Below are 27328 nucleotides of genomic sequence, written 5' to 3' on the forward strand. Positions count from 1 at the left end.
GTTATTTCTTATTTACACGTTACACGTAATTCTAACACGACCAGCGAATAACCTACATACATGTAGAGTAAAATCTATCTCGGGTTATTCTGCAATAAACCACTCGCGTGCAATGACGTCATCCGATCCAGAAAGTGGTTACCATTTTTCCAAACACTGTTGATGCTAGTATGTCGTGTTAGAATCGAAATAACAAGATCCCAAGTGTGATATATCGTAGAATAACCCTAGTTTTTCGTTCTTATGCGAAACAATATATCACTCAGGCCTACGGCCTTTCGTGATATATTCTTACGCATAAGAACTCAAAACACGGGTTATTCTACGATAAACCACACTTGGGAACTTATTATTTCTTAAATAGTACTCGCTAGAGGTGTGAGGCAGTAACCATAGATAGATAGATAGATAGATAGATTATCTGAAGACCGTTTACTCCTGAACACAAGGTTTTACATGTTCACTCGTGGCTACATGATTCAAGAGAATATCGCAAGAGAATATCGCATTTGAAGTTCAGTCAGTATTTACACTGAACATATGTAAAATATGTAAACCTATGCCTCCATGAACATATAAATTATACATCCTTCATACTAAATTCATTAACATTAGGGCTGTCATCGATAGAAACGATATCGATGTATCAACGATATTTTTTTGTCGATCGATTATCGATTCCCATTTTCAAAAATCGATATTTTACAGAGAGAAAAAACTATCCAGATAAACACCCAGACCCTCAAAAACAATTAAGCTTACAAAGTTGTAAATTTAGATAAATGCAAAAGAGAAGTGAAGGCAAAATAAAAATGAAAGATTTTATTAATTTTTATTTGTTTCTTTTATTTTCATAAATACAAATACAACACAATCAAACAGTAATATGAAAAGTAGGCAATAAAACTAAAAATAGCATTTACAGGAAGGTATATAGTATGCATATGAACAAATAGGTTGTTAATCTAACTTAATAATCGATATATCGATGTATCATCGATATTTGTCTTCTGATATATCGGTATCGTCGATATGCCTAAGACCCAATCAATGACAGCCCTAATTAACATATCGTGAATCTATTTCAAACAATAGCATTGTGACGTCAGAGTTGCGTGGCATAAATAGAAAAAGTTGTTAAAACTATCAAAAGGAAATGAAATAATAACATCTGTTTGTTTTAATTAATTTTAACACCGGAATGTTTCATTTTCACTTGTGGCCTCACCAGTTTTAAAAATATTGCAGCCCATGTTCACTCACTGACACAATACACTGTTTACTATACAATCAAAAATAAACAATTCAATTATTTTCTAAAATGTTCCATTGCTGTCGCAAGAATTGTAGTCTGTAAAACAATGGTTATAAATTTTATTGTTATTCCTAATTCTTCGACTGTTTGTCCAAAAAACAGTAAAAAATGTATCAAAGTTATTCACTACATAAATGTATATATTATATATATTGTTAAATAGTGATAAATTATGTATCAACTAAATGCTATGTTTAAACTTCACTTAACTGGAAGCTGAAATCGCAAATTCTTCTTACCTAATCCTCTTATACAACACATTTAACAATTACACAAATCAAATAGCAAATACAGATATAAACAAATATGTGTTATGATTTAATGCAACCGTAATTACACAAATGTCATATACATCTAAAAATAAATCTTTTCGACAAATGTTTTAAAACTGCATTAATTTGATTAAATAAAATCACATGGCAGACTTCCCGTTATTAAAATAAAGTCTTTGTTTGTTTTGGGTTTAACGCCGTTTTTCAACAGTATTTCAGTCATGTAACGGCTGGCAGTTAACCTAGCCAGTGTTCCTGGATTCTGTACCAGTACAAACCTGTTCTCCGCAAGTAACTGCCAACTTCCCCACATTAATCAGAGGTGGAGGACTAATGATTTCATGTCGTCTATCAAATAGTCAAGGAGATCATACGCCCCGCCCGAGGATCGAACTCACGGCCCCGCAATCAGTAGACCAACGCTCTACCTACTGAGCTAAGCGGGCGGGTTTCAAATAAAGTCTAAAGCTCTTATACAAAATTCATATTTCTCGTTCAACCTACTTTCAGTAAAAGACCTACTTATAAAAAAGTCCCATTTCCCGATCTTACTACTTTTAGTAAATAACTATTTTACAAAATCTCTTTTATCGAAATTACTACTTGTAGTTATGAACTATTACATTTATCGATCTTACTATCTTAGTAAATAGTTTACAAATTCACATTTATTGATCAAAATTGCTATACGTTAAAGCAAAAAAAAACAATTAAATAAATACATGAAACGTCATTTTAGTAAAATCGGTTCAGTTTGTATAAACACAAATAACTGCATGAATATACTGGTAATTGTAATGCTAATTTAGATTTTTTTAAATAAGCAGTTATGTAACGGTAAAATATCGAATTTTATTGGATGGGTACACAATAATCCAAATATGGATTATCTCTGCTGCATGCGAGTTCATTTGAATTCAATGTTGTTCTAAAAACTGTTAAATGGCCTCTTCATTTCAAACCATATTAAAAATGTAAAGACAGAAGAAAGATCCTAACATTTATTTCTAAAAATCTATGCTGGTTAGAAATATTTATAAACATTTTACAACTTACAAGTTTTTTCTCACGTTAATGTTAAATATGTGCGATATAAGGAAGGCTTTGTACATGCATGAACAACAGAAAAAAATAATTTCAGATAAAACTATTTAAGCACAATTTCTCAACGTTTTCAATCCCAACACAAAACAGAAATAAAAGACATTGTTTTCATCAATAGTTTAAGTAAATTGAAATCATGAACATCGTGTAGCCAATGTTCCAAAATAAGAAAGTTAACGCTGCGTTTTACAGAAAATATTGCGGTTTGCAGTCGAAATGCTTTATAAAGGGGATGTTATTCCGAATATCTCAGATTCTTTCATATGTCCCGTTAAATAAGAAAACTATGAATTCTTTGGGTTCGAATATAGAATGGAATGCATACTTATTCGGAACACTCAGTAGACGAAACTAAAGACCGCCAGATGCTGTAATTACTAAAACGTATTGGAATGAGTACGGTAAAACTAACTGGACAATATAATACTAGGACAGGCTGACATTTTATTTTCTGAGACAGTCACAGAAAATTACTTACAACATTCAAAAAAGTTATACATATTATCATTAAGTTATTTTGTCATACCCCTTAAATATTGGAAATAGTATAATATTGAAATATTGACATTGTTTCATTGTCAAGTTCAAGGTCATTTTGGGGTTAAAGGTCATTTAATTTGTCACACGGATACAATATTAATGTAGCATTGTTGAAGTTCTATGGAAAAGGCATTGGTTAAAACACCTCTAGGAACCGGAACATATTCAGAAATATTAATTGCAATCCAATAGTGAATTCTAGTTTGCAGTCTTTGGGTAGACAACAAAGACATCAATTGTTTTGCATTTTGGTGTGTGAAATTAAAGACAAATTATATATGATTTACAATTTGAGTGTCATGCAAAGTGTCGGTTGTATGTTCAACTCTATCAAGGTTTAAACTTATTTATGTTGCACTGATAAATGAAGGTAATCAAATCTAAACCATTTCAGATAAAAGACGATATACAGCATATTAACGAAAATATTCATTATGTGAGATAAATACATCAGACAGACCTAACAATTCTTAAACATTTTGACAGTCTTTACATGACATTAGACTTTCATGTTTAATGGACACCAGCGTTGTGGGATCAAACTCTATTTTTCCTTAATATGTATTCAATAACAGCTTCATATATAGATCTAACTAATATTGGTATTTATAGCAGGTATTGATTTGTGGCCTTGCTGATTCTAACTGAGAATTCAAGTAAGAAAAGTGTATCCCTCATTTTGTTTTATGTTCTCTACTGTAAAGGGGCTTTTCATAATTTTTGTACAAATGTTGACATCATAAAACAAACCTAAACCTAAACGCAAAATACACGTACATATTTTCCCATAAGTTCTAAGATGACGACACTATCTTTTTATACGTAGTATATTTCTCTCTCCAAAAGGAAAAGCATGAAATCGGTAAGTCTATATTCTAAACCGAATAACTCTTCAACATCAGTTGCTTTGCTTCCAGTGCCTCTTCTTTTGTGATCTCATCCCATGTACTTGGAACATTTGAAACATCATATTCGAAATGAGCCGCCAACTTTTGTTTATATGTAGCAACGAACCATAACCAAAATTTTCCACAGTCCTGCATGTTTGGATTCGGTTCTATATCCCAGTTTGGAAGAAACTTTCTGTATTCTTTGTAACTGTGTACGTGTTCACTACATTCAACATGTTCTGATGGATTGCAAAGAAAATCAAACACACCACAGGTATGTATTTGATCGGAGTGAACATCATAATTGCATGACGTAATTGACGCTTCTTTTGTCCAGCTATTTCTTACACCTTTGCAACAAGAAAGCCTGTGCTGCAGACTGTAATGATTCATTCCAGCATGATTAGTATCTTTTGCACATGGTTCGCCACAGAAAGCACACTGCTCTGGACACCCCCATGCTTTCTGAATTAGAGACTCATATGGATTTTGACCACTCCATGTAACAGACACACTTGTTTGTTCTTCAAATCCTTCCTTTAAGTTACATTCTGAAACATCAATTTGCTCAATAAGAACACTCAAAAAGTTTTTCATATCTTCTATTTTTTCAAGTATTTTGTAAATATCGCTAAAACTAGACGATGAAAATGTGCATTTCGGAAAGTTGGACGTGAAAAATTTCAGCCATGTTTCTATGGTCGGCGTCTCTAATTCAAAAGCTTCCTCACTCGCCTTTGCGCTTCCTCTAAGCGCATCATAAAATTCAGTGACAACTGTCGAAGCCACTTCAGAATATTTCTTTGTCGCTGGGTCAAAAAGTAGCTTTTCTGACTTCTTCGTTATCCATTTTTCAGCAAATAACTTAGGATGTTTGATATAGTCAATGAATGAGTCAAAGTCGTCATTATTTGTCATATCTTGAAGCATCTCGAGTATGAGATGAAATTTAAGATGTGTCATGGAATTTAGTAACGCCGATTTCACTGCAACAGGTAGGCGTTCTTTGACCTTCTCATGTAAAATATTTTCCGTAATGATGCATATTTGTTTAGCGGCTGTTTCTTCTGCTTTGCGATCCTTTATATAGGATACGAAATGTTCTTTAACTTGCAATTTGTACATCTCTAAACGAGCTTGTACGCCATTTGATTTCTGATAATTGGTGTTGTGTTCATCAAATTTAGTTTGTACGAAGGAGCTTACATGAATAAATAATTTAACGACTGCAGTTGTCTTCAGAGTAAATTCATTATTACCTTTGCGGATAACTTCTACTTCATGCTTAGTTTTCAGTAAAACATTTTTCACTTCTCTGTATGTTATTTCCATGTCACCCTGGCAACAACGAGTTACATACAAATCTATAGCTTCAAATAAATAGTTAATCTTTTCTGCAACAGTCATAAGTTTTGCCTCGGCCGAGTTTGGACTTTGAATTGAAAAGCTTATGTCTTCATTAGATATCCCCGTGTTTGTAAATGACCCTTTCAAATGAGAGATAGAGGTTACAGGAAAAACGCCTGTCTCTACATTTTCAGCATCATGTGGAAATATTCCTTTCTTTTCTAGTTCTGTTTTCAATATCAATTTTTCTGTATTAAATATTATATCAAAAAGACACTTGATAATGCAGTCCCTCACAGACTTTATGGTGTTGCTAGATATTCCTACATTCATGATTTCCCTCAATATGTTTTCCCAAGTTTCTTCAAATTTCATGTCAATTTCCTGTTCACTCAGATTTGTCCCTTTTGTTTCCTTTGCCACTCGAAGAGACCTATCGTATAACTCTTTCTTGTGTTCTTTACTGCTTTCAGCTGTAAGAATGTCAACAGCAGTCTTGTCACGAAGTCGCATTGTCTCCAATTTCATACTGTCTTCCAGCTCACTGCAGTGAAGTCGTATTCTATTATAGGTAAATTCTTTCCATTGTATAATTGTATCTTTATACTCATTATTTTCAAAGAAGTTTGTCATACATTCTTTTGCAACTGATTCGTTCTCTGCTAAGGCCTTCTGAATCTGAATAATAATTTCGTCACAAGCATCTTGTAACTGGTTCTGTTTTTCACATTTCGAGAACTCCTCCTGCGAAAATGTAATCCTCTTTTCATCAACATCATCTTCTAATTTAATCAGACTTTCTTTCAAGGTTTCCTCAAGCTGAACATAAGCTTTGATTTCAAGACTATTTCTAAAGCTAAACACAAAATCTTCTGTCAGTACTCCTTTCCACAGGTCTTGCATATGCACTGCCACGTCTTTAACTGTTTGATATGATTTGTTTGTTTTTGAGAAAGCTGTTTCAAGTAATTTGGTTTTTTCATCCAACAGACGATCACTGTATCCAGAGTTTACTCTTGCCATTGGTGGATTTCCTTGCCAGAAGTTTGGGAGATACCACACATTAGACGTCATGTCGAATTCTATTACCTGATTAAATGTTGTTATGTCTCTTATACCTTCCGTCTCTGCAGCTTCTTTAGTCACGGTATCGAGGGTTTCCATTAAGACTTGTAATCCAGTTCTCATATTTTCGGATGCAGATATGTCTACAACATTCTGATGCAAAAGATAAAAGTTCTTGCCAAAGTCCACAGTCTTTTTGACAAGTTTAAGACGAAGAAATGCGTGCACTACCACTTGTAGTATATCTCTAATCTCGCTTGTATTTTCGCCCATGATATTGAGAAATGTTACATCTCCTAAACCAGTAATCACGGTTGATAGCTCATTGTCATGGTTGGGTCGATTAGGATTTATCTCAGGAGCTCTTAGTCCTTCTGTGTCAATTACTAAAATGAAATCAAAAGGCAATTCAACACGCAAATCTGACGTGCAAGGTAAAAGCTGCATATGTATTCCTCTTGTACATCTTCCTGACTTTACAGGAAATTGAGAGCCAAACATAGCATTTAGTAAAGTGGATTTTCCTGAACTCTGTAGCCCAAGTACAGACAGAACAAGAATTGCCTTTTTCTCAATTTTACTTGATACTTTTTGTAATACTTCATCAACCCAACGTGTTGGCATGTAAAAGCTGTCACCGTCGACAAGTTCAAATGGCTGGCCATGTACCACAAGTGAGGCAACTGCTTCAATAACAAGTGTCGAAGACGGTATGTCTGCTGGGTGAAACGTTTTATCTAAGTTCAACACAGCATCGTAAATATGACCTACTTCTCTGAATAAATGTTCTATTCCAAGTGAAGCATCCTCAATTCTTTTCTGAGATGCTTCTGTTAATTCTACTTGCCTTTTCAGTTCTAAATCTGACAGCGATTGTCCATTTTTCTTTAAAACGGCTAGAGTTTTCCAACACGAAAGATTTTCCTGAATCAGCTGAGGCAATATCAATCTCTTTTGTCTGTCTACAAAATAGCTAAGCCATCCAAACATATATTGCATTGTGCTAACATTTTGAATATTGTCAGTCAATATACTTATAAACATTTGCATTATACTAGTAACATTTTTGAGTTGCTTTGTTCGGACAGACTTTATTTCGCTTTCAACACTGCCAATTTCATCCACATTCTTTAACCTGTAAAGACGTTTTATGCATGTACCGAGCTTTTGTGAATATATGTAATTCACTGGGGTTACAGATTCTTTCCACTTGCATTTGTCTTCTATTTCTGACATTGTTTCAAACAAACTACTTGCTATTGATTTACCCTTTACGCAACTATCTCCATTTTCATCCACTTCAAGTGCAGTTGTTATGGAATTCAACCTGTTTTCTACTGATTTAGCTATTGAATTTTCAATAAATGAAACTATTACCTCTTTTACATTTGCAATGATTTCTTTTGAATTCTTTTTCGCAACACCTTTGTGTGTTCCGACTGGTGTTAGTGGAGAATTTAAATGATCTTTTAATTTTTTCAGCGTTTCCTTATCTTTCGCATTCACAGGACTGTCTACCACGAGTACAACGGATGGAAAACGTGATATGAAATTACTAAGTGAATCGGCTCTCATTTCGAGAGAAAGTTTGTCGATAATCAGTACTAGTGATTCCGACATTTGAGAAACTAATGTTAAGACGTCAGTATGGAAATCTGACTCAATATCACCTCTCATGTTAAAAACTGAGACTGCATCAGAAAACCTATCATTTTTGTTACCAACTGTAGGTAAGCAAAACATTTCTATAGTACCATTACTAAATATTCTACGAGCCATACCTGAGGGGCAGTCAACGTTAAAAAATGTATCATGTATTTGTTCCGAAATCAGATCATTAATAAGCTTGGATTTAGAACATTGTGTCCTACCAAAACGTGCAAAAGTAATAGTCTTCACTGGAAGCTCTAAAAGTTCGGTTTCATTACTTTTATGTTCTTGCTTGTCCACTGACACTTTGCTGTTGACCACTATAGAACGAAAAGGCCATACCGATATTTTATTCTGAAGCGACAGTCTATCAATATGTACAAAAGGTACGGCGATTTTACAAAGGTATAACTTTTTAAACAGAAGTTGTTTCAACATGTTATCACAGCATTGTATAGTAACATTAAATACATCAAGAGGACTTAACTCATTACTTGTAGTTGATTCATCAATAAAGTCAAAATCACCCGCTACTTTGCAAGAGGTTTCATGCACTTTCTCATCTTCAATTCCAACCAGACACGTATCTCTAGCATGACTTTGTACAGCAAGTATTTGTCTCAAAAGAACCCATGGAACTTCAGAAGTCTTGCTTGCTTTCTTGTTTGTCAATGGAATCGATAAGACATCTTCTACTTTTATCTTTTCAGGATATTTGTCTACCAGTCCAAGGGTTTCTAACACCTGATGAACTGTGAAGCTGTCTGCAACTTTGATAAACATTTGTACAAATAAATATATTTACGTAAGTTATAGTTCTATAAACATAGAAAGAGCTTTCCATTTGCAAACAACACACGGCACGTGCATTAATATCATATTAACAAAAGGTCAATTCAGGGTGGGTTTTAACGCCATCTAAACGTTTAGATGCGTAAATTTTGCTGAAAACATTCTTTTCTTTTTCAATAACGTTTTATTACACCCTCCGTAACCTATGTTTAACATTATAACAGTAATAAATAAACAAAAGACTACATGTGTACTCTTAAAGCTAGTCATCCACAGTCTGGGTAAAATTTTTCAACATGTTCATTTCCGCCAAGTTTGGCATAGAATATTTATGCGACAGTGAAAATGACAAAGTGGATGAAATTAAAAGTTAGATATTGGTACAAATCCAAGAAGAATGTAAATTGTCTACAATATTTCAAAAGCGTTGCAACGCCTTACCACATTCTGCACAATGTTGTTGGTTATTTATAGGGATATCTTGCAAAGTCGTATGACAATACGTTTGTAGCACTGATCAACTTCAGAGTAATCACTTTTAAAAAAACATTTATTTTAGTAAATTACGCACTTATTAAATCTCATGTAAAAAGCATAATTCGCCGAGCTTACTGCTATAATAGTGAGTTAAAGTGCTCATAGAATAATAAAAAAAGACTGTTAGAAATGCATTTTGACAACTATATAACTCGTTTGATCACTTGCATTTAGTAGTATCAACAGATCAATATAAACTTATATCCGGTGCCAACAGTTTTGTTTTCCCGAGACATTTGCTTGCCCGTTTCTTAGCATAAAGTAATAAATATAGCACTTGTAAATAAATATTACATGAAGAATTGTACCAAGTATTTATAATTTTACCTTTTTCTTCATTTTCATTCAAAACTTCACTTTTGTCCAATCCGGTTTGTTCCGTTTCATTTAACAACACTTGTACTAAATATAAAGAAATAGTTTAAACAACATAAATTTTTTGTATGCTTTTACGATCAATACTAGCTGATTACATAAAGATGTCTTTTTATTAAAAAATCTTTAAAACATATTCTTTGTATGTTAACGTCTATAATGTTGTCTTCGTTGAAGAAAAATCAGTTAAATTATGCGGTTATCATTATTACATTAATATTATACCAGATTTATATAGCGCCCTTTTCATGATAAACACGTTCAAATGCGCTTTACATATAGCAAACACAGGGCGCGAAATTCATCCTCTACTAGCACAGATACAGAGCGATCTGACCAGAGGGACAGATTGAGATAAAGCCTCCAGAACAGATAGAGAGAAATCCATTTTTTATATACAGACTTGTCCGGCTAACTTAGCCTAGCTCTTTGCGAATAGACAGTCTTGTTCTTTAACGTGTCCGGTGTATAGCACCGATACACGCAAAGCCGTCTTTCCTGGGAAGAACAAGTACAGGCCTCTTAAGTTAGGTGGGAGACACTCAAGAGCATCTCAGAAATTTCCAGTGCATGGACCGGGATAGTTATACAATAACAGAATGAAGACGCGTCCTTACCTACAAAACACTTACCTTCTATATCGTCTATATTGACTCCATGTGTGTCACTATTGTGAAACTGCCCAATAGGAATATCTTCTGTATGTGTAAGAAGAGTTTGATTGTTTAAGGTACATGCAATAACACCATTATTCTCTCATTTGTATTACATTTTGACTCTACTCAAATTCTAGTAGATGCCAATACCAAATTATCTATGAATGAAATGGAATGTACCTCAAACCCCAGATGAAGTAAATAAAGTTAAACTTAGCTAAAGCACATGTTCAGTTGTAACCATAGTGTATATAGCCTTATGATCATATAGCTGATATTATTTTGTTTAATAACAAGTTTTGAGCAAATCGCGAATGATATTAGAAACATTTCAACAAATCAGATTACAATATTTAAACGAGCATATACCTTTAATCGCTTCCGACCTTTTTTCAGATTTCATTTCTCTAAGTAAAGTTTCACTTGGTACTTGGTCAGATTGAAGCACTTTCTCAACTACTGTTTCATTTGGATGAGTAAATTCATGCTCATTAGGTTCCGAATCGATAGATTCTAGTTCGCTCGGTTCTGTGTCGGATAGTTGTTTTTCGGGAATTTCAAGCTCGGCAGATAAATGATCAGTATGTGGTGGCTCGGTATGAATCGGTTCTGTAGGAATTGTTTCGGTAAATACAGGTACGTTTTTTAGATGTTCGGTAGGTACTGCTGTTTTTCCAGGCACAGAGTAGGGTTCTAATGTATCGCTTTGTTTTTGTTCTGTTTCTGCCGATGCGGTATTGTTAGGAAATGGTGCGATATACTCCGGTTCAGTATTCCAAGATTCTGTATCCAATGGTTTACTACAAACAGATTCGGTTGGCGATGGTTGAGAAGAAACTTGTTCTGTAGATACTTTTTCAGTAGGAGATGGATCTGTAAGTAGAGGTGCAGTAGCTTCCTGTTCAGTATGTATGCGTTCAGTTTCCAGAGACTTTGCAGGTTCTGATTCGGTAAGTACAGGATCGGTTTGTATCGTCCCGTTTGATAAGGGCTCTGCATATATCGGTTTTGTCGATATTTCAGTTTCAGTATTTTCTGGTATTGTATCAGCAGCGTTTGTTTCTGAAATCAAAATGAAGCTTGGAATTCTCGTTGGTGCATATTGTCTTGACGGGTTGAACTCTGGTGTAAAGTCATGTTCTAACACCACCCGGTTAGATAAATTATAGCATTGAAGATGTGAGCTGGCAAAGTGATGCAAAATATTCCGAGGAGAGATAAATGAAAATGTATTGTATAAAAACGTTTAAATCTAAATTTGACATCATCAAAATATCTTAAAACTAACTATAAAGCATAATACTATTGTAATTTATTTACGCATTTCAAATACCATTTATTTTGTCTTCTGTTCACCTTGCATTTTCATGAGCCAGATAAATGAAAAAAGCAATATCATGGTAAAATATCACACAAGAAATAGTTCTGTGAAATTAGTTTTAAAATCCGACAAGCCATTCAGGAGATGATGTTGTTTGCAGACTTGTCTTTTGTAGTTGTAGTTATACTTTTTTATTCAAATAAACAAAATAAAATGGTAAAGGGTGTCCCAAGGAAGAACAGTTCTGTGAAATTATTTCAAAATCAGACCATTGAGGAGGTGACGTTTCATTTTTTTCTATATCTAACTCTGGTAGCAAAGTTTTTCAACAAAAAGGAATATACGTATAAATAACAAAGTCATCTGGTTGCAAGTTATTTGCGTAACGGACTGATTTAAGTAATCTAGACAGTCTCTACAGGATTTTACCTTCCGAGACAATCTTGTCTTCTCTTGACTGTGTTGATACTTCAGTTTCGTTGTAGAAAGTTACAGTTAATTCTTGCTGACTCAAAGTGTGGTTTTCCTTTTCTACCACTCCTCTAGCAACTGAAAAAAAAAACTTGAAACTTAACCCAAAAATACCATATTAACCATGCTAACAAGACCGTATTGAGAATTCGGTAAATTGGGTTTGATCTTTTTACAGATTTTATTAAATATATATGCATGGAGTATTTTTTTCTTAGTTCTTCTTTTGCAGGTCTATGCACGAGGCTTTAAGATTTTATTTGTTATGTTTATTACGCTTTGTTTAACATGTTTCAGCTTTTCCAGTAGAAAACTTTATACATGTGTTCGTCTAAAAAATAACAAGGTATTTCATACCACGATGTACATTGTTTACAACTTTTATACATAGGTGACATACACGATGACCTACAGTATTTCTGGAATATACTCTGTACCGTGTTAGTGTAACAACAGCGACTGTCACTGTGGCTCAGTGTGGTGTATGACTTTTGAAACTGAATATTTCATACGTTTGTGATGTTTTAGGGAGAGGGATCATTTTAAAGTTCCTAGTATGTAAACTGACATCTGTCTTTGATTGTATACAGTGATAAATCTAATAAACTACAGGAGCGGATGTTTTCACTTGGCAAATACAATTATGGCTTAATTAAGCTGTAAGTTTCTTAATTTATAAGTTATCAACAAGTGGTTTAAACTAAATTATAGAAAGCAAAGAAAAGAAAACATTTTCAGGGATAAGGTTTCATTTATACCCTACAGATACCTGTATTTAAGTTTATAAGGGGAACATTTATAGCTCACCTGAGCACAAAGTGCTCAAAGGTGAGCTTTTGTTATCACCCTGTGTCCGTCGTCCGTCGTCGTCAGTCGTCCGTCCGTCAGTCGTCAGTCGTCCGTCGTCAACAATTTGACTGTTAACACTCTAGAGGTCACAATTTTGGCCCAATCTTAATGAAGTCAGAATGTTACCCTCAATAAAATCTTGGACGAGTTCGATATTAGGTCATCTGGGGTCAAAAACTAGGTCACCAGGTCAAATCAAAGGAAAAGCTTGTTAACACTCTAGAGGTCACAATTTTGGCCCAATCGTAATGAAAATTGGTCAGAATGTTACCCTCAATAAAATCTTGGAAGAATCCGATATTGGATTGCCTGGGGTCAAAAACTAGGTCACCAGGTCAAATCACAGGAAAAGCTTTTTAACACTCTAGAGGTCAATATTTTGGCCCAATCTTAATGAAACTTGAACAGAATGTTACTCTTAATAAAATCTTAGACGAGTTCGATATTGGGTCACCTGGGGTCAGAAACAAGGTCACCAGGTCAAATCAAAGGAAAAGCTTGTTAACACACTAGACGTCACAATTGTGGCCCAATCTTAAGGAAACTTGATCAGAATGTTACCCTCAATAAAATCTTGGACGAGTTCGATATTGGGGTCATCTGGGGTCAAAAACTAGGTCACCAGGTCAAATCACAGGAAAAGCTTGTTAACACTCCAGAGGTCACAATTTTGGCCCAATTATAACGAAACTTGGTCAGAATGTAACCCTCAATAAAATCTTGGAAGAGTTCGATATTGGATAATCTAGGGTCAAAAACTAGGTCACCAGGTCAAATCAAAGGAAAAGCTTGTTAACACTCTAGAGGTCACAATTTTGGCCCAATCTTAATGAAATTGGTCAGAATGTTACCCTCAATATAATCTTAGAAGAGTTCAATATTGGGTCACCTGGGGTCAAAAACTAGGTCACCAGGTCAAATCACAGGAAAAGCTTGTTAACACTCTAGAGGTCACAATTTTGGCCCAATCTTAATGAAACTTGGTCAGAATGTTACTCTCAATAAAATCTTGGAATAGTTTGATATTGGGTCATCTGGGATCAAAAACTAGGTCACCAGGTCAAATCACAGGAAAAGCTTGTTAACACTCTAGAGGTCACAATTTTGGCTCAATCTTAACGGAACTTGGTCAGAATGTTACCCTCAATAAAATCTTGGATGAGTTCGATATTGGGTCATCAGGTCAAATCAAAGGAAAAGCTTGTTAACACTCTAGAGGTCACACATTTGGCCCAATCTTAATGAAACTTGGTCAGAATGTTACTCTCAATAAAATGTTGGACGTGTTTGATATTGGATCATCTGGGGTCAAAAACTAGGTCACCAGTTCAAATCAAATGTAAAGCTTGTTAACACTGCAGAGGTTACATGTTTGAATGTATCTTCATGAATCTTGGTCAGAATGTTAATCTTGATAGTCTCAAGGTTCAGTTTGAATCTGGGTCATGTAGAATCAAAAACTAGGTCACCAGGTAAAGTCAGAGGAAAAGCTAGTTAACACTGTAGAGGCCACTTTTATGATCATATCTTAATGAAACTTGGTCAGAATGTTGATCTTAATGATCTATAGGTCAGCTTAAAATCTGGGTCAGGTGGGGTCAAAAGCTAGGTCACTAGGTCAAATCAAAGGAAAAGCTTGCTAACACTTTAGAGGCCATATTTATGACTGTATCTTCATGAAACTTGGTCAGAATGTTAAACTTGATGATCTTTAGATCAAGTTCGAATCTGGGTCATGTTGGGCCAAAAACTAGGTCAACAGGTCAGATCGAAGGAAAAGCTAGTTAACTCTTTAGAGACCATATTTATGACCATATCTTAATGAAACTTGGTCAGAATGTTAATCTTGATGATCTTTAGGTCGATAGGTCAGGTGAGCGACACAGGGCCTTCATGGCCCTCTTGTTTATATGAATGGTCATCAGAAATCATGCAATGCCGAGTATTTGTGAACATTTTTCAACGCTAAAGTGTGCAATCAGAGTTCACTCTTGCCATTTACAAAACAAAAACATAAATGATATGTTTATGTCTTACAAAAACAAAAACGGTGAACATTTGACCATATATATAACTTTGATTAATTATAATTGCAAACGGTTTGCTTTAAATTACCTTCAGGAGATTCAAATGTCACCAATGCTTTTCCTTCTCCTAATATTCTTGTTTCAACGACAGGTTCACCTCCTGATGAATCCTCAAAGTATAGTTCTAGCAATTCTTTTATCGAATCATTCATTGCAAATCCTTCTACTTCAATAGTACATGATTCCGCCTTTGCCAAAGGTCTAACTTCTACCTCAGTGTTGGCAATTTTTATCGGTCGTTTATCAAGGACTGTCTGTACGGCTATACAAATGAAAAAGTGTTAAAAATGTTTATTTAACTAATTTGACTTCCGCAGACTATGAAAAAGGTCTTGGAGGTATTTGGAATTGCTGTCTTGTCCGTTTTCTGGACAAATCAGTCTTAATGTTATACTGTCATATTACGAGACAGGATGTCATGCCGAAGTGGACTATCGACCATAGACTACTGCTCACATAGAACACTCTTTACAGTCAGTTTAGAGTGGAGTGTTAATACACTTGTCTCTTGGATAAAGAAAGTGTTACAATTTCATGGTGCTTTATTCCTAAAAGGATTATTAGCAATTTATTTGAAGACTCGTTTGAAAAATGCTACTCAAAGATCAAGATCAAAGAATTAATAAACTTTTTGTCAAACTTATACTGTAGTTACCCTGACTTTTATCATAGTTGAATCACAGGGCATTCACCAACCTCCACTACGAATCATTTGCCCTTCACCAGTCTGAGTTCGAAACCCACAAGGGAGGTCGATCTTTTTCAACAAGGAAACCATCAATCTAATTTTAGTAAGGTCGACAGCTGTATTTAGTTGACCGTCCGCCGTTTCCTTAATTAAAATCGGGAAAGTCATTCATTGACCTTAAATGAGTTAAGCCAAGAACACATACTTGCTTCTTTAATCGTTAAAAACCGATCTGTCGCTTTGAAGTACAGCATAATATTGCAAAATTAAAGCAAGTTTACCACTCGGATCTTCGAATTCTATTAACGCTATTCGTGTCTGTCTATCAAGCTGTACGGTTTTCACTTTTCCTCCTCCTTGCTTTTTGGCGTTCTTAAATACAAGCACAAGATAATCTTCATCGACATGTGGTGGTATACCAGTCACCTGGATGACATTGCCCATATCTATATCCTTGCCGTCTTCTAATAAACAAGAAAAGGAGAAATGATTGTACATAAGCGTTATATTATTGATAATCTTTTTTTTTTGTATTTTAAAACATATTTGCACAATATTTTTATAATAGCGATATTTCAATGGAATATCAGAAATGTTTCAATTTAATTTTAAGGTTTTCTGTACTTTTACAATACACGAACGAAGGAATTTTTAATTTAATCACATCTTATTACGATGAATGTTCGTGCAAAATTACAATTTATTTAATACAAAATGCAAAACTTATAGACTGGAAACGAAAACGAAGCAAAGACCTCTACTGTGGACCTCGGCCGTTTAGCTAGAGTGCGGGTCTAGTTATTGTATTGGTAAATGTCGAGTTTCTTGAATATCCATCCATTCATATAAATGATATAGAATTAAATAATAAAAAATATTTAAAAACTGTCTGACCTCAAATTGTGACCTTGGCCTTTATGATTGGGGTGTAAGTTTGAACGAAACAAATTAGAATAAGTATAAAACATGTAAAACCTTTTGACCTGTAAGAGTGACCTTACCCATGTCGAAGTAGGATGAACTAGGTTTTCAAAATCGTATTGTTATAATGACTGTCAGTGCTAATAATAACGAATATCATGGCATGCATGTAAATTTATAAAGCGGATAACAAATTGTCAGTCGAAATGCCGCAAAGCAACTAGATGCAATTATAAGCTATTACGTCTTTTTGAAAATTGCGTTATTTGCTCGTTACTGTAGATAATGCCTTGGTACGTAAAGCTACTGGTATTATTTGTTCTTGTGTAAAATAAAAAATTTAGACATCGGGTAATGAGATGTGGTTTGTATTTTCTCGCAAGAGAAGCGTAGACTTGCAAGAGAGATCAAAATTTAGTACGTTTTAAGTTTTTAACCAAGACATAAGGGAGTCTTGCATTTTTCTATTGCATTTGGCCGGATCTCATTTATTGAATATTTGAAAAGTTGTTGATAGAAAAATATTTTTTACATTGCAGGATAATATTTCACATTATTACATACCCATTTCTATTTCCAGCTAAGTTACAATGGTATCGGAAACACCAATATTTCCCATACACTGAGGCCTAAATTTCATATCGGGTGCGTGATGTAATTTTATGTGTGTAATAATTATTACCGAATGCACTTTCCTATAAATTAACAATATCGGTAATAAGTACCATTCGTGCCCATTTTAATATATCCAATTTGCTATGGAAACAAAAGAAAACATTAATCTGAAAAGTATTTTCATTGTGTGCTATATTATAACTTCCCATCATGCTCGATGCCTGATAAAACAATTAGGCAATGAGTTATCGGGGTTGTTTTGCGATTACATGTATAAAACTTGTTTTAATAATACCTTTACTACATGTTATATAAAGGCAACTTTATATAAATTCAAATAATTTCAATAAAACTTTATGAAACATTTTTTTCGCGATTTGAATGACGTAATGAAATAAGGTACTTTTCTTATTTTGAGATGAATGCTCTATCTTTGATGGACATGAAACATGTTTGAAGCTAAGTGTAACCTTTAACTATTAAGTAAGATATATTACTTAACTTTGTTTCAGTCAATAAAAGAATCGTTCCGCGAAATATAATGACACACACATACAAAAACAACGTAGAACATTTTTCTCTCAGTGATTTGAAAAAATTAAATACCGGTATACTGACCTACATAGCGACGACCGACGCATAGGACACAAATATATTGTTGCATGAGGCCGATAAACCAAGAAAACGTTTCCATACTGAGAGAGAAGCTTCTGATTCTTCTTTAACAATTATTAAATATTTCATTACCTAACTAACTATTGCATTAAATGCCCAGTTACAGAAACATTTTACATGGTCTTTGTTGATTGTATTGATTGAACACTTTTGCGAAAACGTGTGCGCATAAAACAGTTCATAATAGAGCCTGCTGGAAACAGTTCAAATGAAAAAAATAACACTATACCATATAACTAAATAGAAAATAAATTGTACGTTTTTTGTAAAAACATGAAAATATCTTAGAGAGGTAATTTGTTCTCCTTACCACTATCCTTAGGGCCAGGATTTGATTCTATACCAGCCATGACTAAGAGCAGCCCTATGAATGCCAAAGAACCAACTGTTTTAAGACCATGACTGAAGTTGATCAAACACTCCACTGTAATAACATCTGTCCCAAAAGCAAACTTGAACGTCCCTATTCTTCCTCTGTAGGTTTCTATATCCACCCCCATTGCGCTACATAATATATTGGAGATATATTACCCTTCGTTTGTCACTGTCATAAAAAAAAGAAAATATTCATGCATCACACAATTCTTTGATTCTATAACATGAGTCAAGTTTACACCACGATAATCGTACCTTTGTTAGTTATAGTCCGACTTCTGCATTGTTTTAGAGCTGATTTAAATCTGTCCTTCACCTAAACTATTCAAAGTATAGAGTCTGCAGAGCCGTCCTACTCAACATTATGTCAATCATCAATACCCACACGATATGACATAAGGGTCGTAATCCTCGCAACAAAATTTCATGAAATTTATACGTAGAAATTTTTGTAGCACTTCACACTTCCTCTCTACGATACGTATCTAACTTTGAACAGTTATTTAACATCATCGTTGCAATATTCACCTCCCTGGCACCAATGTTTTATGAAATATTCTCAATTTTTGTATAAATTTCTATGTTAAAGGTTTGCTACATGTTCACTAGCTCTCTTATTAATTAACGGATTTGAGAAATGTGATTCACATCATCCCCTAGATCTTCATACCTCTGAAAAAAATCCACCAGCATATACTTATATGACATATACTTTTCAATCTGGTTTCAAAAAATTGTCTTGAAAATTTTCAAAAGTTCTAGAGGAGAACTCCTGAACCTCTATGCTTTTCTATACTTAAAATTACCGTAAGTGATTAGTTTTCAACTTGATTGTCGCAGTCTTTTTATCAAAGATTGCTTAAACTGAGCTTTTTTGTTATGCAACATTAAGAAAGAAATGATCTAATATTCATCAGTGATTTCTTTCTAATGCCCCTCTTTTTTAGTATGAATGAGGTAAGGTGCCCATCATATTTTTGGCCATCGGTCGTCTCTGAGCGGTACCCCATTGTGTTGTTTTTTTCTTGTTTATCTGTTCGTGTGTGTGTGTGTGTGTGCATGCGCGTGCGTGTGCGTGTGCGCGTACGTGAATATTGTTGTTGTTTGCTATGTAGAGAGACCGCGAGTTTCCCTGTTGATTATTCATCCATGCTTTTTTCCACTTTCCTCAACATCCCCACCCTTTTATCTACCCCTTACCTGTTTTTGTCGAGCCCGCTTGCGGAAGCGAAGACACAGCCGTCCAAATGGCTATAAGGTGTATGTGCGTGCATCCGTGAGTGCGTTTGTGCATGCGTCTGGATTTGTTTGTCCGGACAATAATTTTGCCATGTATGGAGCAGTCTTGTTTTTATTTGGCATGAATGTTAACCTCAGTAAGACAAAGTGTCGTGCACAAACCCAAGGTTCCTATCTCAAAGGTCAAGGTCACAGCTGGAGATCAAATGTCATGTCAGCTCTTATCTGGCCCATAACTTTGACATGCACTGAAGAATCTTGTTTATGTTTGGCACAAATGTTAACCTCAGTGAGACGGAGTGTCATGCGCAAACTTCAGATTCCTATATCAAAGGTTAAAGTCACAGTTGGAGGTCAAAGGTCATGTCAGATCTTGTCCGGCCCATGACTTTGACATGCATTTGGGAATCTTTTTTATATATGGAACGAATGTTAACCTCAGTGAGACGGAGTGTCATGTGCAAACCTCAGGTTCCTATCTCAAAGGTAAAGGTCACAGTTGGAGGTCAAACGTCATGTCAGATCTTGCCCGGTCCAACTTTGACATGCGTTGAGGAATCTTGTTTATATTTGGCAGGAATGTTTAACTCAATGAGCCGGAGTCTCTTGTTCAAATATCCTAGGTCAGTGTCACAGTTATGGATCAAAGGGCGGGCTCGACATGTTTTCCGTGCGCATCTAGTTGTATTTTGCATGCAATTAGAAGGTACTTGTTGGATTTTTGAAGCAGCCCGTCTGCTATATTTTTCCGTTACAGTTTTCTTTTGTTGCGGGCCTACTTTGCGATGCATGACTCTATGGCTGTGTTTGGGGTGCACCGTGCCTCACATTTTATATTTTGTAAAATTTCATATTCCCTCAGGAAAGAACCCCTAAGCCTACCTGTACATTTGTTGTCCTTTAGTGCTTACTTTTTAACCTGATTTGCTCATATGGTCGGTCTAATATTACTTAACAAGTTGCCCAAATGGCCCTAAATCGCTCACCTGAAGAAACCCTTAACCATCTGATTTTGCTTCTCACTAGGTTTGTTAAAAATTCTTTAAGATGTTTATAAAAAAAAGCTATGTAATTTCTTTTGTACATTTTGCTGTCACGCACCAAAAACGAATAAGAATCAGAAGAAAATTTTTAAATGTATTTCTATATTAACTCGAGAGGCCCCTTAAAGGGCCCAAGTGCCCCTATTTAAACAAATTTTAAATAAGACCTTGTAATGATGTTACAGACACGTTTTATGAAGATCAATCAAGCGGTTCATGAGAAGAATGTTAAGGTATTTCTATTTTAAGCTGCCAACTGAACAACCATGGTAAAAGACCTTATAATGATGCTCCATACATTAAACGTTTTATTAAAAGAGGTTATGACCCAGCTGTTTTGAGACACACCGCATGTTTGGTGTTCAGCCCTTTTATAGTTGGACGCTATGCTTTCCTCTTTGATTGTGTCTGATGGAACAGGTGGATGACTCTATGATAAGTAGTTCTTAAATCCCACCAGGACTGAGCTATTTTGATTTCCGTCTTCTGGCCTGTTTCGTCGGGCCCTTAAAGGTGTTTCCCTTGTTGCTCTGTCTTCTGCAAAGGCACTGAGTACATGCGTTTTAGGTTCTTAAGGAATAGCAAAAGCTTTGAAACTTGAAAGAACTAAATTACTAGAGGTAAAGAAATATGAAGAAGAAGAAGAAGTAATTCCGTATATTTCAACATTTAACCCTCGAAACCCTGAATTATTTAATTACATTAGAACTAATTTACCTATCCTTGAAAACGACCAAACGATGGCGAAAATCTTAAGAAAACTTCTATTATTAAAAGCAAAAGACAGCCACAAAATTTGAAGAGGATCCTTACGCGAGCAAGATACGATGAGAAGATCAAACAGGCTACAATAAGAAAATGTGAACGACCTAGATGTAAATTGTGCACACACATAATAGAAGGGAACGAGTACAAATTTTATAATGGACAGTCGTTCAAAATAAAATTTTCAGGAACACGCGATGCCACTAATGTATTATATGCAATAAAATGTAACGGGTGCAACAAAGATTATATTGGAGAAACTGAAAATTTGAGAAACAGGGTTATATTACATAACCAGCATATCCGACAAGGTAAAGATGCACCCATTCCAGTTAGCAGACATATCGCGCAATGCGCTAAAGATTGCAACACAAAATACAAGATTTCTCCTATATACCGACCACCAGAAAATAACAGTACTCTACGAAGAATCAAAGAACACCACTTTATTAAATTGTTTCAACCATCACTTAACGCTTTAACATAAGACATCCCAATAAATTAAATAAATAATTGTATAAAACATAAGCGGCGTCATTTCTAAGACGCAAGCGATATTAATGACGTCATGACGTTAACGCCTAGAGACAACGTCATTTATCTGAAGATCCCGCGTTGAACGGGTGAAACCGGTTATTTATTTCTTTGTTTTTATTGATTTTTAAATGTTTATAGACAATATTAAAATGTAAAGACAAGAGCATTTTTGTGTTTTACATTACATGCCTTCTGTTGCCTTTGCGTATGTTAGGGTTTCACCTGGCGGGGATAACTTTTATTTACACTGTCCTGTGACTTTGGAACATGGTGGGGGTAAGTGTGAGGATAGGTGCACCATAAACCGGTTTAAGCTCCCCAGTGGTGGTTTTGCCACTGACCGTTCCAAGGCGGTGTTCCACTGTGTTCCTTTGTTTGTTTGTTTTGTCCTTGTGTGTTTGCTTTGTGTGTGTGGTGTGCGTGTGTTGATCGTGCGCGCGTTTGGGGAGGCTGCGTGTTTAGAACGCGGCTTTCCCTGTTGGATATTCTTCCTTGTTTTGATGAAGATCAATTCAGGAGTAAATGGGAAGAAGTAAGTTCAAAGTTTTTCTATTTTTAACTCTAGCAGCCCCTATATGGGCAAAGTGTCTACAATTTAACATATTTTCAAAGGACGTTCTACTGATGTTACAAATAAAGTTTGATAGATCCATCAAGCGGTTCATAAGAAGAAGCCATTTAAAGGCAATTCTTGTTTCAATTCTAGTGGCCCTTTATGGACCAAGTGCCCCCCCCCCCCCCCCCCGCTACCTCCTTCACACACACACACGCGCGCATACACACACTTCCAACTGAACAAATTTTAGAGAGGACCTTATAATGATGCTACAGACCAGGTTTGATGAAAATCCATTCTATGGTTCATGAGAAGTAGTCGTTTTCAACCCTGGTACCCATTAAAGGTCCCAAGTGTCGACAAGTGTTGACATATGCCCTTAATGTGATGATGTTACTGAGCAAAGTTTGATGACGATCAATCAAGCAGATTATGAAGAAGAAGTATTTTAAGGTATTTCTATCTTAAGCTCTAGTGACCCCTAAAAGGGGCCAAGTGCCCCAAACTGAACAAATATGGTAAAGGACCTTATAATTAAACTCTAAACAAGGTTTGACAACAACCGTTATAGGAGCTAATGAGAACAAGTTGGTGAAAGGTATTTCTATTTTAAACCTATCAGCCCCTAATATGGGCAGAATGTCTCCAATTGAACAAATTTGTTAACGGACCTTATAATGATGATACAAATCATGTGTTTGATGATGATCAATCATACGGTTTATGAGAAAAACTCATTTAAAGGCATTCTAAATTTAATGTCAATGGCCTTAAAGGGGCCGGACGCCCCCACCCCCACCCCATTTGAACAAATTTTGAAGAGGACCTTATAATGCTGCTACGGACCAAGTTTTGTGAAAATCCATTCAGTGGATTGTGAGAAGCAGTCGTTAAAATGTATTTTTATTTTTAGCCCTAGCGCCCAACCACCACCCCCCCCCCCCCCCACCCCTACTCCCCCCACCTTCACCATTTGAATACAATTCGGAAAAGACCTTCTAATGATGCTACAGGTTTGACGATGATCCATCAAAAGGTTCATATCAAGAATCTTTTAACAGTATTTCTATTTTTAATTCTAGTAGCCCCTAAAAGGAGCCAAGTACCCTCAATGGAACAAGTCTGAAAAAGGGCCTTATAATAATCCTCTAGACAAAGTTTGATGAAGACCCATCAAGTAGTTCATGAAAAGACATCGTTTAAAGGTATTTCTATTTTTAACTCTATCAGCCATGTTCTCCCAATCGAATAAATTTGAAAAAAGGACCTTAAAATGATCGGCTAGACTAGGTTTGATGAAGATCTATCAAGCGGTTCATTCATATAAGATAAAAGATAAACCGCTGCACATACATATCCATAATAGAACAATGACTTCTTTCATAAAAATCGATAAATGAACAAACTGATTAATGACTTTGAAAGATATGTATTACTTTACAAGAAGAGAATCATTTGACAGTTACTACTACAAAAGTAGATATATTTCACATTAAAAATTAAAAATTTGATACTCTATTGTCTTGTTTTGGATTATCTAGTTTACATTTACGGTATAAGATCAATGTTAAGCAGATCCAGTTATATTTAGCATACTGCAAGTAGAGGTCATGAGAATAACAAGAGCTGTAGGGGGCAGCAACGCTTGGCTATTCAACAGCCTTGACAATTGAATGAATATTAAAATCCAAAGTGGGGCATAATTTTGTAAAATTGAAAAACGGGGTTATGGAACCTGTACAGTGCAATTCAGCTCATGACAATGGGCAATTGTATGAAGTTTCAATCAATTCCCATTAGTGGGTACTGAGATACCAGCTTACATAAAAAAATATCCATAAACTGTGTAGCCGAAAAAGTGGCATAATTTTGTAAAAAAATGTAGAGTTATGGAACAAATCAATGCTATGCAATGATATCGATACAGTGCAGTGTGTGAAATTTCGAATCCATTCCTAAGGTACTACTACGCTAATACAAACCCTTAACCAAAACTTTCTAAGTCGGAAAAAGGGCATAATTTTGTAATAAAGCAAAACAGAGTTATGGAACATGCGCAATGCATGTAAGATCATAACATTGGACAAGTATGTGAACTTTCAATCCAGCTTACATACAAAATGTTTTAACCAAAAACTGCTAAGTCGAAAAAGGGGCTCAATTTTGTAAAAATGCAAAGTAGAGTTATGACACCTGTGCAGTGCATGTCAGATTATCACAGTAAACTGTGAAGTTTCAATGCATTCTCATTAGTGGGTACTGAGATATCAACTTACATATAAAACCTTAAACAAAATTTTCAAAGTCGAAAAAGGGCCATAATTTTGTAAAAACGCAAAACAGGGTTATGGAACTTATGCAATATAAGTCTGTTTTTCACAGAAAATACGTGTATGAAGTTTCAATCCATTCCCACAAGTGGTTACTGAAATACCAGCTAGCATACAAAACTTAACAAAAATCGGAACGCCGATGCATGGATGAGTCCAATAGCTCTACCTGTTTTTGAATAGTCGAGCTAAAATGGTTCGATACAAACAAAGTCGTGTCTACTTCAATATAAACTTTTTTCAGCACAACTTCGAGTTGACACAGGCATCGTTTTTGCAAAGCGAAATAGGACCTCGTTTAATGAATAGAAAATAAGAAAATTAGCGTCATTGGATGTTTTTTCAATTATATACGAAACGAATTAACAGTATTTTACCGGTACCAAGGCAAATTTAAGGGAATTACAGGCGCGCCTTAGTCGGAACTCATGAGTATCCAAATATACTGATGAGAAACTGACTCTGAAAAAATGCGGGCAATGTGCAGTATAACTGTCTACAAAATGTAATGACCTTGTGGTAACTTAATGATATTTCTTCTGATAAGGTTTCTACAAATTCTCATTAAATCTGTTCGTCAATATACCACTATTGTTTAAATTAACTAAATCCCTATTTGCTTGTTTGATTGTTGTTTCACAATAGTTTAGTTAGTTAAGTCAGTTCATTATACCGGTGTTTCTGGATTCATTCTGTAGCAGTTCCAGTTCCAGCACAGCACAGCACTGACCAACAATAAATGACAACTTCCAAACATATCCCACAAGGAAACAAAAATGTCGAGTTCGAACTTGCGACCGACTTGTGCTCCATCTATTGAGCTAATTAGACTGAGAATTGATGATGCATGAAAATCCATACGAAAATATTTCTACATAATAGGATATAACTAATCTAGTATTTGATTAATTGAAATATTTCAAGTTTTGAATAAATAACGAAAAGAAATGTCTTACCTTGCTCCTATGTTTAACTAACGCCGTTGGCCTTCACGCACGGGTTTGTTTACCAGTTTGCTGTAAATAGGTCGTAAACAATTCTTTGAAAGGCATTCATATTTTTCGAAAACGGAAGGTCTATATTTAAATCTGTCTACGGAGGCATTTAGCGGCCACCAGAGAATATACAATGTAAAGTGAAGCAATTAAAATGTCGGGGAATATTTAATATGAATTTGAATATGAAGCTTAATGCGGATGATCATAGAGCTTATACCTAGAAACAGAGAAAAGAATGACCGATAAATCAAAATAGTTTCTCTAACAGGTTGATTTGGTGAACCTATATGCCTCCAACGATGTAATTTCTAGGTATGTACTAATTTGTAGTCTTATCTTGACATTTTTCCAAAACACCTAAAAGATTTGGTCATATGCAATCATCCTATATCGGTCCAAGCGTTTTCAGGTATCATTAACACAGATATCTCACTTTTAGTCGCATCTTGAACACTTAGGACAATTACTTTAAATTCACTGAAGGGAAGTCAATACGACAAGAAACAATGACAGAATGTAATTAAAAGGACATGCATAAGAATTGGAACTCTATTTTGAATATTGTAAAAGTATCTCCATTTACACACATTTTTTAACATAGTACGATTTAATATAACTTTTAACAATGATAGAATATGGAAGAGAACAACTACAGATCCAAATTTCGTAACAGTTACTGTATCCTGTTTTGTTCTATATATGTCGCATTTTATACCTTTCATTCCACTGAAAAAAATATTTTTTAACAGACTTTGTTGGATTGCAAATATGAAATATGTGATATCAGAAAAAAAAATATTATTCTTTTTTTGTTATTTTTTCCATCGTAATGGAGACATATCTGTTATGAATATCTACTACAGACAAAAGTAGGGAAAGTTGATCTGTTTTAATCCTTACCCTGCTAAATTTCTGAAATGGACTGGTCCATCATTCAATTTGGGCAATACCATTTGATATTCAAAGGGGTGTTCAATGAAAATGTATTGACTGAATAGCGAACAGTGCAGACCATGATCAGACTGCATGGATGTGCAGGCTGATCTTGGTCTGCACTGGTCGCAAAGGCAGAATCACTTGCCGCCAGCAGGCTAAGGGTTAATCAAACCTTGGTAAAATTGTATTTGCGGAAAACTTCATTAAATTGTATTTTTACTTTCAGTTTTGATTCTGCTGTGATATTTACTTCCTTCTCTTAAATGTTTTCAATCGCACGTCGTTTAATAATATTTTATAAAATGTAAACACCTGAGATAAAAACGAGCAGTAACGTGTAAAACAGTCATCGATTTTGTGTATATTCTATTCAGCGGCC

General features: G+C 35.0%; 1 protein-coding gene across 2 annotated transcripts; it reads right to left on the reverse strand.

Annotated features, from left to right (window-relative positions):
• Positions 1-894: 894 nt before the first annotated feature.
• Positions 895-26022, reverse strand: LOC123531463 (interferon-induced very large GTPase 1-like). 2 transcript variants are annotated; one of them, XM_045312455.2, is made up of 9 exons: positions 25972-26022; positions 18481-18714; positions 16241-16423; positions 15300-15533; positions 12294-12413; positions 10913-11605; positions 10520-10585; positions 9840-9914; positions 895-8947 (listed from the first exon to the last, which is right to left on the reverse strand). In XM_045312455.2, exons 2-9 carry the CDS (start codon positions 18668-18670, stop codon positions 4107-4109), a joined length of 6402 nt encoding a protein of 2133 aa, XP_045168390.2. In that variant the 5' UTR covers positions 18671-18714; positions 25972-26022; the 3' UTR covers positions 895-4106. The 2 variants fall into 2 exon arrangements, with proteins under 2 accessions (XP_045168390.2, XP_045168389.2); XM_045312454.2 differs by having other exon boundaries at positions 895-8953.
• Positions 26023-27328: the final 1306 nt, after the last annotated feature.

This window comes from Mercenaria mercenaria, chromosome 11 (assembly GCF_021730395.1).
Source record: "Mercenaria mercenaria strain notata chromosome 11, MADL_Memer_1, whole genome shotgun sequence".
NCBI classification, from domain to species: domain Eukaryota; kingdom Metazoa; phylum Mollusca; class Bivalvia; order Venerida; family Veneridae; genus Mercenaria; species Mercenaria mercenaria.